The sequence below is a fragment of the Seriola aureovittata genome, chromosome 9, assembly GCF_021018895.1.
Source record: "Seriola aureovittata isolate HTS-2021-v1 ecotype China chromosome 9, ASM2101889v1, whole genome shotgun sequence".
NCBI lineage: Eukaryota > Metazoa > Chordata > Actinopteri > Carangiformes > Carangidae > Seriola > Seriola aureovittata.
In genome coordinates this window covers 8,920,036-8,935,439 of record NC_079372.1, presented here as the reverse complement: position 1 = coordinate 8,935,439, position 15,404 = coordinate 8,920,036, and the positions used below count along the sequence as shown (strand labels likewise).

Below are 15,404 nucleotides of genomic sequence, written 5' to 3'. Positions count from 1 at the left end.
ATCGGAAAATGCTGAATATCCCTACTTTTCAGTTATTTTTTAAATTTTGGGGATGAAGTGGAACAATTTGGTGGGGCAGTTGGAGCATTTGATGCATTGTGTCACTCTCTTGTGACACTTATTCACTAAGGCAAAAAGAAAATCCATCAATAAAAAAAATAAATAAATTAAAAAAAAAAAAAAAGTAAATCGAAATGATTTTCAAAAGATTTTCAGTTTACACCTCAAAGAAAGAGCCCTGTGGTTCCTGTTACCTCAGTGCATCGAAAATGGGACTGAATGAGAATTAAATGATTTCTTTTTTTTTTTTATGTTTATTATAATTGGATCACAGCCCAATTCAGCCTTGTATTCTTATTGGTCTTTTTACTGCAGTTGGATAATCACATGGTTCAAGGTTCTTATGGAAAATGCTTTGCTTAACTTAGGCCTATTTTATGTGCTTTTATGCTATTCTATGACTCCAGCTGAATCGGTACCATTTTTATTTATGTATTCAGTCTGTACAGATTGACCTCTTTCTGTCTCCTTCTCTCTCACACACCCGTTTCATTTTGTTGAGCTCTCACAAAATCTGTGACTCCATCCATACATGCAGTAGTTGATATTGTGTCTAAAAAGCACTTTGCGATCCCAAAGGTGGGTCATTGAAATATTAAAATGGAGATCAAACCAGAATTATTTTTCTATAATTTTGGTCAAAAACTTACTGCAAAGCAGACTGCAGGAAAAGAACACCACTCTCAGCATGAGTGATCAGAAGGTGAGAGTGTGAGCTTGTCATTTTGTTCATTCACTTGTTTGAATGTAACTGGTGGTTGTAAGAGCCCCAGCACCATCACTTCATAATGATCAGTTAATGGCAAAAACAACTTCACAGCTTTGACCGAACTAACACATTATTCTATTTCGGTCCAAAGCACTTATGTCAAGGAAGATTGGACTATTTAGAGCAAATGCTTTTATTGCTAGTTATTTCTTCAAATTTTGAAGTAAAGGCTCTGCTCTTGAGGATTTCCCTGTGAATAAGAGGAGCACAGTAAAACATCCACACACTTAATTTGCCTCTAGTTTCAGTCCTGAATTACTCTTGAGAACAATGGAAACAACTACAGCAACAAGCAAGCTGCAATCCCCTTTAAACGCTGCCGATCTCCTTTTATTCGGGGAATGAGCTCAGCCAGGACACTGCTGCTGAATATATATCATGTTGTTGAAGATTATGGTGCCCAAAGGAAAACCTGAGTGAAATAACCAGAGGGTTCTCAGTGTGTTTGGATCACCACACTATCTATCAAAAAACAATAAATGTGCCTTTATTAATACCACTGAAGAGTTTTTTATTTGTAGTGTGTGTGTGTGTGTGTGTGTGTGTGTGTGTGTGGTTGCTTGAATTGTTGATAACTTTCCCTCCAATCGATACATATGTAGTATTTATCCAGGTAGCTACAGGGAACGTTTTGTTGCAAAACTAGAGGGATTTTATAAAGTCTTCAGGGAGCATTTGAAATCCAGTTCTATATAGAGAAACAAAATTGTGTCGACATTGTACTTTGATGATTGGAAGCTGTCAATGAACCCACAAAACATCTACCCACAACAATGGCCAAAACAGCCAACACAAGCTTGCAAGAAGCCAGCCGCCTGAGCTGCTGAATCCAGGTCAGCAGAGATTTACTGAGCCAGTTTATTGATGGCTAGATAATAAAAGTGTTTACCGAAGCCATCGTTCAGAGGCAGGGCAGCAAATCAAGAGCTCCCATCAATAAAACCCACACACAGCCACAAACAATTGCACTTGGATGCCCAACTCCACGTATGTCACAGCAGGCATGCATGGCCTCAGTCTGCCTCCTTCCAATTTAGCCAAAACCCAACTGCTCTCCCCCTGCTTGTCAGTTTCTGTCTTTCCCTCTCTCCCATGAACACACAGAAAAAATACTAAAAAAAAAAAATGCACAGAAACATGGTCACACACACACACACACACACACACACACACACACACACACACACACTGTCTTGTTACTTACTTCTGCTAAGGAGCTGCAGATTGCGGACCTCTTCTCTGACCTGCAGCTGGAGGACTTGTTGGAGGACCTCCTGCCTCAGCGTCTCCTGGACGATTCCCATCCTCTCTAGCTTCTCCCCATTCAAACGCAGCAAAGCCCGTCCTGCCAGGAGGAGTAGGCATGAATGGGTTAAGTTTCTCCACTAATTCAGAGAAATCGCCCTCTTTGCACAGTATTAATGTTTCCATAAAAGCGGAATTAATTAGTAATTTGATTTAGTCTGTGAAAATGAGTGAAAAGTTCTCATATTTAACCCCCCATTTATAACCACTCTAACATCTAATAGATGATTCATAACATAATGTAGCTGTAAGAAGATATAAAGATTTTGAAGTGTTTATTCATGCACAGTATTCATCAACAATAACTGCTTCTATACAGGCATATTTCATATAATTACAACTGCACATTATATTACATTACTAAATACATATCTCTCCTTCCAACTGCATTATAGTGTGTTAGAAAGCATTAACTAAATGTTCACAAAGTGTCCTATAAATGCAAAACTGGGGGGCTCAAAGTGACTTAAGTGAAGTGTTGCCAAATAACACTTTCTCATTTACATCCAGGGGTAAGGTGTGTATTTTGTGGTGAGCACTGCAGCCTTGCAGTAAAGAGGCTGGCATGGGGAGGATTACTGAGGCTGGCTCTATTCTGTGGCTGAGTTTTACTACAGAGTTTGGCAGTTAACCCTGGGGACACACACATTTAACATACCATTAGCCACAGTAAAGAGCTTTTACAACTAAGCTGCACTCACACAAACACAAAGGAAATATGAAAAAAACTTTAAGACATGCATGTGTGGTACAGATGCACACACACACACACTCAGGTTACTATGGGTAGGGGAGCTATGTCCTTCACCGATACAGACAGAAGAGGAATCCATCATACCTACAGCAGCTCCGTAAGGTGCCCAAATCATAATTAGACTCATTACTCATACAGCTCACTCTCTGTATCATTCCATTCATTCCCATTTCCTTCCCTTGCTCATCAGTACGTCCTCTGTATCTCGGTCTTTCTCTTTATTTTTCTGTCTGTGCATTATGTGTGTACTGCAGAGGAAAAGCACCCCGAGTTACGTACAGTATGTGCTTCATACATATAGTAAACAGGCTCTTTCTCTCTCTCTCTCTCTCTCTCTCTCTCTCTCTCTCTCTCTCTCTCTCTCTCTCTCTCACCTACACACACACAAACACATACGCACACATTTATCGCATATTTATCCATGGCAGCTAATAAGCATATCTGTTAGAAAAGTGCAAAGAGCTCAGGAGATGAAAGAAGGGAACAGAACAAAAGAGAAGAAGAGCAGAGAAAGGTACATGAAAGGAGAACTGCAGTCCTTTGTCCGCTGTCTCTTTTCTCAGCCCATGAAACATAAATATCCTTAATAGGGAGTCGGCAGTCATATTTTATAAGACAGGCTTCAGGCTGGAGAACAGACAGTGTGCGTGTAATCATGTGATAGACTGAAGTGAGTCTGGTTGTGACCCTCAGTGGACCCGGGGCTGGGCTAAGTGCTTCTGAAAGCATGTGTCAAGAAAAATGTAACACAAATTGATACAGTTATAATACTACAATACCCCAAGAAGAACACTTGGGGTTTTGTAAAGCCATATGAGTGTATACTGGAACTGTTTTTTCTTGTTTGTTTTTTTTCTCCATCATTAGTTTCTGTGGCAGGACTTCTTGACAGTCTTCCCTTGTTTTCAAATGTGCGACTCAGTTGACTCATCTGCTGACCGATGCACTCTCACAAATCAAACTGCAGCTCTGTCTGCTTCAATCTTCATTTTCTTCTTTTATGTAACTACTCCACTGTGCATAGAGCTTTACGTACCCTCTGGAGGTAAAATACATTTGATTAAAGTATTGAACGTTTAGAAAATTCTGTATTAAATCTCTCGAAGAGGTACTGAAGTAAGAGTTAAATTTTGTACTTTGATCAGTTTCTTCTATCTACTGGAATGACATTTTTCTTTAACAAAGCTTCCTTACAATTGAGTGATTGATACTTTGTAGGCAGCAGACAGGCTACTGAACCTTATTCAAGGAAGAAGCAATCATTATAATTTTTTTTTTTTTTTTTACATGACATCTCTTTGAGATGTGATATATATCTCTCACTGGAACCAAACAAGCAAAAATGAGGACAGAACTGTCAGCCAGTCTTTGCCTTACAACCAGATGGGCTGGAACAATACACACAATAGTCACCTCTACTGTGGGCAAGGCTCCACTCCCTGGGAGACAAAGCCATGACAAACCAGTTAGCTTTCATAATGCTTTAATGGATATTTGTGTCTATGTATGTGTGTGTGTTTGTGTGTGTGTATATGTGTGTGTGTGTGTGTGTGTGCGCGCGCGCACACGCGTGCGTGTGTGTGCACATATGGCACTGTTGACAGATTATTTACTTCTCTTCAGAGTCCAGGTGCTCTCTGATTCTAGTACATAAACTGGAACAATCCATTGAGTGTGAGGACAACTACCTACGGGATACAAGAACAATAATTTTCCATTTATTTTGTACACAGTTACAGTAATTTTTTTTACACACACACACACACACACACTCTCTGTATTTGTCGACACACTCATCATCAACCTATTCACCCCATCTCCCCTACAGCAATGCCGGTGCGTCCTAGAAAAACCACTGCCCTTGGTCTCTGTGTTTGTGTTTGTGTGCGTGTTTGTGTGTGTGTGTGTGTGTGTGTGTGGGTGGGTGTGTGTGTGTGTGTGTGTATACAAATGAGACAAAGCAGATGAATGGAGCTCAAATCAATTCCCCTCAGACAGACTTAATACAGCTCCTAATAATTGCCTGCAGATAGGGAAAGTAGTGCTGTCAAAGGGAGAAAAGAGACACAAAAACAAAAGCTGTTTCAATGGAGATCGCTTCTCTCAATTTGGCTTCAAAATAAACTGCTTATTAACAATGTCCGTGGGCAAATGGGAAGCAGCTCTGCCTTGGCTAAGGGAATAATGACTCTTAAAATACTGAAAAACAATCCAACAGAGAGGAAGGTAAAGCTTTCCTTATAAAAGAACAAGCTTTAGATTAAACCTTTAGTAGTAGACCAATTCAGCCCATGCTTTCCCTGAAGGCCTCCATACTGTATTACATTTCTGTCAGTTTGTATATACAGTAGCATAAAGGTTGAGTGTGTAGCCCTCTGACTGCATTTACTATTTGACTCAGTTTATTTCACTTCCAGTATATGTTCTATGTACTGTATGTTCTCCCTATATCTTCACCCTATCTGGCTTATTTGCCATATAAACCCGGTATAAAATTGTGACTGGATCAGGATATATTACCTTGATAAGGAAAACATAATATTAATGCGAGGTGTAAATTCATGCAGCAGCAGCTGGACTACATCTGGCAGTGGTCTACCTTGCTTTATGATCAGATCTCAGTCTGTAAATGCAATCAGTCCAGCTTGCAGTCCTGAGAGAGTATCTGCACATGAGCTGAGGACAGCAGATGACAGATTAATGACTGTCTGACAGCTGAAGTCTTCCAACCTGCTGACCTACTATATGTTTGCAATTCCTCATCGCGGTGTGGACAGAATGTAGATAGCAATAAATAAATAAAAACACCAGGTGTGACTGCAATTGTGCCATTATTCAGAGAACTCATCTAGATACAGGTCACGCTATTAATACCTGGGGGTATTAATAAACAGGGCCTCTGTCACTAAATCACATTCGCACCACCGCACCCCTTTCACTGCCAGGCTTTCAACTTTCACAGTCTGCCAACAATGAGTGTAATCTGAACCATAACTTATACTGTGTTGCAGTTACTACTAATAAAGTCTGCTACAGTTGTGCAAGAAGTATTTAGATATTTGACTTAAAATGACACTATATAGCTGCTGAAAGAAGAAGATGGAAATTTATTCTTTAACAACTCTTAAGCAATGAAACACAACCCTCTTCAGTTCAGTACACTCTGGGGTTTTCCTGCTACAGCCTTCACTTGTGATATGACTGGTACCTTATAGCGGCTAATGTTAGCAAACTTTTGATATAAGCTAGTTGCAGTGTAATTATTGCTGAGTGGTGTGTAACTTGATTGAGTAAGTTTGCTGACTCACTTGTGTTACTGGTTCACTACATTTTAGCATTTAGCATTATCCTGTAATTGCCATTTTTGGCCACAGTGATCACTGTTTAAACAGTAAACAGTAGAAGCAGTAATACCACACTGTGAAAATACACCTTTAAAAATAATGTTTAGTAAAAGCACTTATGCTAAATAGCCCTTTTCATGTACAAACTACACCTATGATATATGTTTAGGTAGCATATTGAATAACAATCAGTTATATGTTTAACAAAACTTATAATTAGTGACTACAGCTGTCAAACTAATTTAGTGAAGTACAACATTTCTGTCTGTAGTATAAAGCTGCACAACCTAGAATATTCAAAATAAAGGACATTTCTCATAATTGTCAAAAAAACCCAAAGGTTTCAGGTCTGGGCCAACCTCAAATTTTCTTTGGCTCAAACATGTTCAGCAAGTGGGTGAGAGAGTGACGTGTTTTGAATTTGCTTCATCCAGCTCACTTATCAATAAGGACAAACAAATCACAAGGTGTGATTAAAAGGAGACCCAGTTCATGTGATTGAAAGCTCCACTTACATTACTGTGCAGTCAAAGTGAATTATAATCGTATTTCACACATCCACTGACAAGTCTATTTCCTGCTTTCGACCAGCTCCTGGTCTACTACAACATATTTGGAATAAAAGCAGACAGAACAATAAAAACAGTCATGACAAAATGAATAAAAGTATGATGAAAGAGGAAAGCATGAATCTTAACGAACCAATTAAATGCAAGAGCAAGAGACACTGAGGAAGCTACACTGACCTCAGGCAGTTTCACTATAATGGTGCCCTCACTGAGAGACTGAGAGAAAAACTATTACTTTTGGGTCACTGAACTAAGATACAGAAACAGAATCCATCTCTCAACTGCTGACGAGAACTTCCTTGTGTGTGTGAAAAAAGGCAGAGTTTTTATATATAGATCATGCGATTCTTTGATACTGATCATTCGCATCAACAGCAGAAACACATATTCATCCCACATTTGCACAAGAAAACACTCGGAGCTAATAACCCACGCAAAAATAAAATCCAGCTGGACAACAGCAAGTGAATACATAGGGATAATTGGATCTCAGCCTCTCTCTCTGTCTCTCTGTTTGAGAATACATAAATAAAAATGATCAGATCAGAGTTGCTGCAACTGTGACGGTGGCAGCAGCGTTATCCCTGAACCCACCGTGTACATATATATATGTGTCTGTATGCGCCTGTGTGTTTGTGTGTATGTGTGTACTTGCGGATGTTAAGTGAGTGGTGGCTAACCCTACGGCACAGAGGAGCAATCTGTTCTCTGCGAGACACTAAAAAAGAAGCCGCTCTGCCGTCTGGTCTGTCAAGGCTGGGGATGTGTACGAATAAATGTGCGTTTGCGTTCATGTGTATACACGTTTGTGTGCGCCTGCTCATGTGTGTCCATCGGTGCTGTGGTCTGTGTGTATCTGCACATGCATGGGTTCACTAACAAATAAATGCGCGCGTGCGTGTATGAGAGAGAGAGAGAGAGTGTTGTTTGAACTCGAAATACGATAACCTACCATATTTTCCACAGCTTTCGCTTTCTTCTCCAAAAATAGGCTGCACTCCTTTCGTCACCTCACATGAATGACTTTTAAATCTCCTTTGGAGAGATTTGGGTGTAAACCTGTTTCCAGTTGAAAAAGCTAAGCTGTGGATCCACAAACCTAAAAATAATACTTGTGTGAGATTTGGTAAGCCTTTTATGGCATTGGTTTGCAATGTCTTAGCCCGAAGGCGCATCACTGGGGTCAACGCACCAGGTCTTAGGATATTAAAGGATAGTTTCAGAATTTTTCAAGTGTATCTTAATATTGATAACAGTCTTGGACACTATAACTACTCATCCTCTCTATGCGACTACGCTGTAAGAAATGGGGGACAAAATACATAGCCCTTGCACCAAAGTTTGGCTGAGTTGGCTGAGTTTGCACTCCGAAGTTTGGCCGAGGGTCATGTGAAACTTCAGCAGTCCCACTGAGCTGAATCGAGTCAATATGTTTCAAAGTTACGGTCAATTTAACACAAGCTTCCCCCTGTTTGTTTCCCCTGGATAGTATAGTTCCCATCTGAGCTGTGGCGGAGGGATACCTTTTAATGGTCGCATGTGGTGTATCAGAAATGCAGTACAAAAGTAGTTATGCTGAAGTGGAGGAGCAATTTGCATTGTACGGCAAATGGAAGATATCAATCTATATCTTTGCACACACATTTATTCCCACAAAGCTGAGGCAAATAATGTCAGTGTACTGACATAGTACTGTAGGCGAGCTGCTCTGGATATGTCACTGTCCTACTTACCAACATGAATGTGTCTAAACTGTTTAGATGGTGGTGGCACAGCCAGGCTCCTCAGACTTTCTCTCACAACAACCCTCCTCCTGTGCTCATCATCCTCTGAGAAATGAGCTGAACATGAAACAGAACTCTCTCTACTTCGAAAACAGTGTACATCTGTCCATTTTGGACCACTATTTGCAACACCTTTTTTAATCTCTCAGCGGAAATCTATGGAGTGCTTCTTGTTTCTTTCATAAAAGCAGACGCAACCTGTGTCCATCGCCAATTTCTTACAGTATAGTTGTGTTCAAAGTGAAAAACTTTAAGGCTGATGTTTTTATGGCCATATCAATATTAGACTTGAACCTATCCTTAAACATCAGGCAACACCTCTGTAAGACCACTGGGTCAGTTTGATATGTTTTACACTATTAAGTTGTAGATGTAGACATCATGAGCTAATACAACAAAAGAATCAATGTAAGTATATGGTTTCAGTAGGAAATGATGCTGGACAGCACCGTGTGTGTGTGTGTGTGTGTGTGTGTGTGTGTGTGAGATCATTCGGCTTCATGTGTTGTGGACTGTACCTGTGATGGCGTGATGAGAGAAGGCCTCTACATAGGTTAGGTAGTTGTGAGGACAGTGTTTCTTAAGCCACTTGCAGACGTCCTGCTGAGTCCACAGCACCACAGGTTTGGACAGACTGGACAGCGTAGGACTGGTGTGATACACAGTGAAGGCTTCTCCTGGACGCAACTAAAAACAAAACAAGAGGCAGAAAGTTATATATTTACCAGTGTACTGTAGCAGTTCAAACTTACGTCATATACTAGGTTCTTTATTTTACTTTAAGATGTACTCACTGTTTTCACATAATCACTTTGTAATTGCTCTTGTTTGGATGATTCATTCTAATGTCACAGTTTGCAACAAAATCCCCTCTGGTAGTTTAGTAAATCACAAATAGAAAATGTACGGAGTGCAAATAAAGTCATGTAATAGAAAGCAGCTTATTAGAGGTCTGCACAGTATTGTGTAGCCTGTGTTATAGCTCACATTTATCAGAGATACAAGCCAAACGTGTGCTGTAGTGTTACCTTTACCGTGTAATAATTTGAAAAGGTTACTCTTTTCTCTTGTTTGAGACAACTGAAATTCCCATAATGAGCTTAAATGAAGCCCAAATGTAAGCCACCGTATGAGTGAACATAAGGTTTAAAAGCTTGTAGACACTAAAGGGCAAACAGATGCTGTTCTTCTGATTCAATGGAGCGCCCGGTTTTTCACCTCTCAACCCTAATTTGGAGGGAATGATGCAAATTTCCACTGCATCACCATATTTTCTCACACATTACATTATTTTAATTCTGTGCTTCACCCCTCTGTCAACAACATATCTTGATGCAGTAATTACATTCCATCTATTATTTCTACCAGCACGGGCGCTGATGTTGGGTCGTATTGTGGCTGGTATGGGCTTATACTGGAGGTGATTTTCCCTGACAGCACCGCCTTCATTATGCAGTCTGCATAGTATTAGTGTGATTCTGTCATCTTTATCTTTCAACATCACACCTTTATTCCTCTCATTCTGTTTTTCTCTCTCTTCTTCTTCTTCTTCCTCTTCTTCTTCTTCTCTACACACTTTTCTCTGACCCCTGAAAGTTGCCAGATAGCAACCCGTTCTTTGTGTGCCATGGCCATGTGCAGGGAATTAATATGGACATTATTAAAGTCACAACCAGTTCATATGGGGAGAAAACAAAACCATCTCCTTGTCCCCCTCAGCTCTCTCCCTCTTGTGTGACTTACTCTCATATCTAATCATTCATTCATGCTCTGACTGAGCCAACTTGACAACAAAGGACTTGGCTGATTTTCAGCAGAAAAACACAGAACTGCTGCCAAACGTTCCACTCCATAACTGACTGCTTTTAATGGGATTATGTATGCCGAAATGTCATACACACAAATGCAAGATGCACGCACCCTTGTAGCTTCATATGTAATGTTCTCCCCGCTGCTTTCTCGTTAATGATGCAAAAACTAACTCCCAGAACACCTTGTCACGTGTCAGTATGTGATAGACACAGGTTCATAACTATTGACATGTTTGCAAGCCTGGGGAATGAGATCTCCTCCTGTCAATTTAAGCACAAATCAGCCCTTTCATGTTCTGGCTGGTCCACTCGCTGTGTTCTGCTTTGTAGGCCGTAATTGAAAACAACTCCATTTCTCTGCCCCAGTGTGTTTGCTCATTTCCTAATTACACACATACTTCTACCCTGACTCAATGGAGCGCTGAAGCCATTTTAATAACCCAAATTTACTGCTCACCCCCATCATTAATTGAGATTGAGTTGGAAGAGGTGTGGAAATGCTCTCGCTCTTATGGATGATTGAGTGCGGACAAGAGAGGGTAAAAATGTTCCCTCATCTTTGGATGGCCATCACATCTGAAGGCAGTGAAGCTGCAAGCCTGCTGATTTCGTCCCTATCATCTTTACAATCCTCATGTTGACACATCGTGTTGGGTAAATATTGGAGCGAGTGGTGCTGTGAATGCCAGGACAATCATTAAGTATGGTAAACAAGACAAATAGATCTTTGTCTAGACAGGACCTGCTGTTTGCCCACTCAGTACCAAATTCAAAGGTCATAACCTTTGACCCCGAGGGCTGAGAGTCTTCACGGGAAATGAGAGGGATTTGATTTTTGAGGGGATGGTGAGTTTATTTTGAGCTGACTGTAAACTGTAAATTGAACAGATTGGGAAGTTAAAAGAATAGTTCAAGATTTTGAGAAATACTATGTGCTTATTTTCTTTTTTGCCAAGATTTAGATGAGAAGCTCAGTGGAGACTCCAGGCGTTACTGCACCTGACTAAGAAATAGCTTTGCACATAACAAACCATAAAACAGCAACTTCTTGTTTTTGACAGAGTTGTTCCTCCCATGTTTCCAGTCTTATGCTAACTGGCTGCTGACGTCCCATCACATCTCCCAAAATGTCACACTATTCCTTTAAAATATGACATCATCGTTCATAAAAGTGCTTTGAATGGAAAATCTTTCACAACATATGTTAATATTGTAAATGCAAAACATAATAGGAAGTATGTGACGCGGGGACTGTGGATGTGTTTGACACTGAGTTGAAGATGATTTTGTGTCATAAAAAAGGAAGACAGTGAAAAGGATGTTAAATGGCACTTCTACTGTGACTACTTCTTTTATTTGCATGATGCGTTTGGTGTATGCTAAGGGCTTCAGTTGACACGTGTGCTGCCTTTGTATAAGGCAACTGATGTGTGTTGCACTTATGAGTGGAAAGAGGAGCAAGAGCAGATTTCCCTGCTGGCTCTACAGCCCATAACATAAAAGCATAAATCAACACTATCAACTTAAGTACAGTCAAAGATTCAGTGGGAAGATTCATAATAATCCAGGGACCTATTTTGTTTGAGAGAGAAAGGAAAAAAAAATGTAATAAATACAGTACAGTATGGTCCTAAAAAGATGACCTGATCTGTAATAACTTATCTTTAATAGCTTGTCTTTAATATCTACATGGGAATTCACATCATTACAGTAGAAATAAAATGTACTTTAGATCCACTGAGGGGGATAATTTATTATTCATAACAAATCTGGGAAACAGATAAAGATCTTTGCGTATAAAGTTGTAATGATCAATTATTGAATATTTCAAGACTCACATTGAGTTGACATTGACATTTATTTGTATGTACAGCATATTTCATAAAGTGAATGAATGACAGAGAAGACAAAGAAAGATGAAAGATAGAGGGTGAACAAAGACAGACAAAGGACGGCAAAAAGAAAGAGAAGGCAGCGTGCAGGGGAGTGGGGTACTCTGCGTGAGTAATGGCCTTCATCATCAAGAAGCCAGACAGAAGGGAAGTGGAATGATAGGTCCCCATCATCCCGCCTTCTCTCTTCTTCCTCCCTTGCTTTTCTTCAGTCATCCATCTCTGCGTATTTCCTCTATCCGATTCTCTGTCATCCCTGTTCACCCTCTCCTACCTGCCCCGCTCCTCCCGAGACCTACTTCTGTCCACCGGGAGGAGCTCCCTCATTCATTACATACAGGAGAGGACAGGGAGTGATGGAGCTGAAGGGGGGGGGGGGGGCTTAGCCAAAGTGGAAGCTGTATATAGAGCGGAAGTCTAATGAGAGAATGAGGAAAAGAAAGAGAGGGAAGGCAGGAAATATACAAACTAATACTGTAGTCAGTGAGCCAAAGTGTATGGAACTGATGATTTCTTTTAACTTTGATCAAAAAAACAAAAAGAAAAAGATGAATAGAAGCAAAACATTTGATTAATATTTGAGTGGGCCTCTGATACTATACCTCCAATATTTAATTATGTTGTAAAACAAAGCCTGATACCACTCTCATGTCAGCCCGGAGACAGTTAGCTTCTAGTATAAAGTGAGCCGACTAAAGGGTCAGTCTGAAGGTCATAAATTCCACCTACCAGTATCTCCTAAGTTCACTAATTAACATGTTACTGTACATCTTGTTTAATCCACACAAAAAACCAACATCACGGTGAGGCAACCTGCAGAACGCTGCAGGAAGTCATTGCAGCAGGGCCAAGAAATAGTTCTGCACTAACGCCCCGGTTAAACCCACAGCTTGTCATTTCTACACTTCTACACAGATTATGACGAGTTATCGTGACTACAACCATGCTAGCTGTTAACTGCTTTTTATACCACGCTACAAGCTAACTGGTAACTGGCTGTTGCGGCATATAACTAGCGTACAGATATGAGAGTGGAAATTAATGCAAACATGAATTAAATGATAAATTATAATGAACTGATACGTTATGTTTAGGTGTCCTGGTATTTTCAACAAGACAAATTCTGTCTCAGCTGTTCCCCGTCCTCTTGCTTCCTCACATCCATATACTATGACTTTCGTCTCTGCACTTCCCTATTGATCATTCTGTTTGTATCCTCAAACAACTTATTTGTCCTTCCCTGCTTACTTTGTTCTATCATGTCTCTCATCCCCCCCCTCTGCTTGCTCCTCATAAATTTTACCCCTCTGCCTGCCTGACACCCTCCCTCCTTCCTCCCTGTCATCCCTTTCGCTTGTTTCCTTCCTTCGATCTTTCTTCCTGACTTCTGTGCACTGAGCTACTTTTTGCCCATTTAAGAGCTTGTGTTTGTGTGTGTGTGTGTGTGTGTGTGTGTGTGTGTGTGTGTGTGTGTGCTTGTGTGAGTGTGCATGCCCTGCATCTCTGTGTAGCTGAATCTGGGATTAGCTGAAAGTCAAGGGAGCGTGGGGAATCCTTAAAATTCACTCTTTGTGACCGCTAACACCGCTCTTCCAATGCCTGCCTCTGTCTCTGCACATTCAGACTCTGCCTGAAATTGATCAATGATGCTATGCCAAAAAGTAGCAAAAATCGGATGCTATGTTTTATAGCATGCACGTCATATACTGTAGCCCGCACCTGCCTTTCTCTGCTCTTCATCTTTTTCTTGCTGTCACTTCATCTCTCCACAGGATACAAAACTCTCCTCCTCTGTCTTCCTTGATGCTCTGCTGTACCACCTAACAACACTCCCTACTGTACCTATCCATCTCTCTTTCTGCTGAGACTCAGATCTTCAATCTGTCTCTCCAATCCCAAAGACCCTGACATATCCTGACACATGATCCTTCATATCTCCTTCACACCTCTCTCCCCCACTTCTCATTTCACCTTACCCTTCATTCCTCTCCTCTCAGTAACATTGAAACCTCCCCCTTTCTGCCTGGCAGTTTCTGATGCATCATTTAGCACCCTTGCGTCTCCCGCTGCTCACTAGAGCCTTGTGCATATGTGTGTTTGAGTGTGTCACTGTGATTCTGAAAACATTGAAGTGTGAGCTTTTGTGAGTGAGTGCTTGACTGTTCCTGTACAAGAGAGTGTGTGAACTGTCAGCCTCCTTTAGACTCGTACAACTCTGCCTCTGGTTGTCCTCAGGACTCTTGAGTGTGTAAATGTCTTAACACTCATGCGAATGTGAGCAGGCTCTCAGTGGGTGGACAAAGGGCCAGATGGGATTTTCATAAAGCTGTCTATTTAGCATGACTCAAACATGTGTCTCAGACAAAGCAGGACATCATTGAGTGGCTGTACAAGGACAACAGAGACTAAAGCATTTCTGCCTCACTGCCCAGAAGCTCTCTGTGTCTCTCTGCTATGTCTTTAAAACCACAAGAGTCCACTGCATCATCACTACACCAGCGCAACCGCTGGCTGCCAAGGTGATGCTTCAAAACAAGTCTTTACTTGAATGACAAAATGTCCTTTGTCACTGCCTTCCAAAAAAATAAATCCCACAAAAGCCTCTATGAGTTTTCTGATCTGGCGCCCCTATCAGCAGGATGGCAACAAGATGGGATGTTTGTCTGTGCCTTTCAAAAATCATGTGAGGGTTGTCCAATGTTTATGAGTAAACATTATGTAAGTTTTGCCAAATTAAAATACTTGGTTAAGATTACAGATGGTATGGGTTACAGGAAACAAGCAAAAAAAACCCAAACTAATGCTGTCTGTTGCAGGGAGATGTAATGAAAAGTGCTGTTTCTGGTGTGAAAGACAGACACTTTGTATGCACAACCACTCACACACCTCCTCATTCAGAGGTTTTGTGGCAGGATAAAAAACATCACACTACTTTCGCCTTTCCTTCTGAGAGAGGACAATCGTTATTTGCATGACAAGAGGTTACTTGTCAGAGTTGTTTTGAGGTTTTGAAGAAACCACAAATACTGGTTGTTTTTCTCTTGAAATCAGTGACAACTGCTCCACCACCCACATTGAGAGGAAGTGGTTAAGTCTGAAATTGGCTAATAAACAAC

The 15,404-nt window shown here is 40.8% G+C and overlaps 1 protein-coding gene across 1 annotated transcript in view; it reads right to left on the bottom strand.

Annotated features, from left to right (window-relative positions):
• samd10b (sterile alpha motif domain containing 10b) overlaps nt 1-15,404 on the bottom strand; it is a 51,605-nt gene that overhangs the window by 10,757 nt on the left and 25,444 nt on the right. Inside the window, exons 3-4 of the mRNA XM_056386084.1 lie at nt 9,104-9,272; nt 2,034-2,174 (exon numbers count right to left, since the gene is read on the bottom strand). Coding sequence (XP_056242059.1) covers nt 2,034-2,174; nt 9,104-9,272 — 310 coding nt within the window. The remainder of the gene's footprint in view (nt 1-2,033; nt 2,175-9,103; nt 9,273-15,404) is intronic.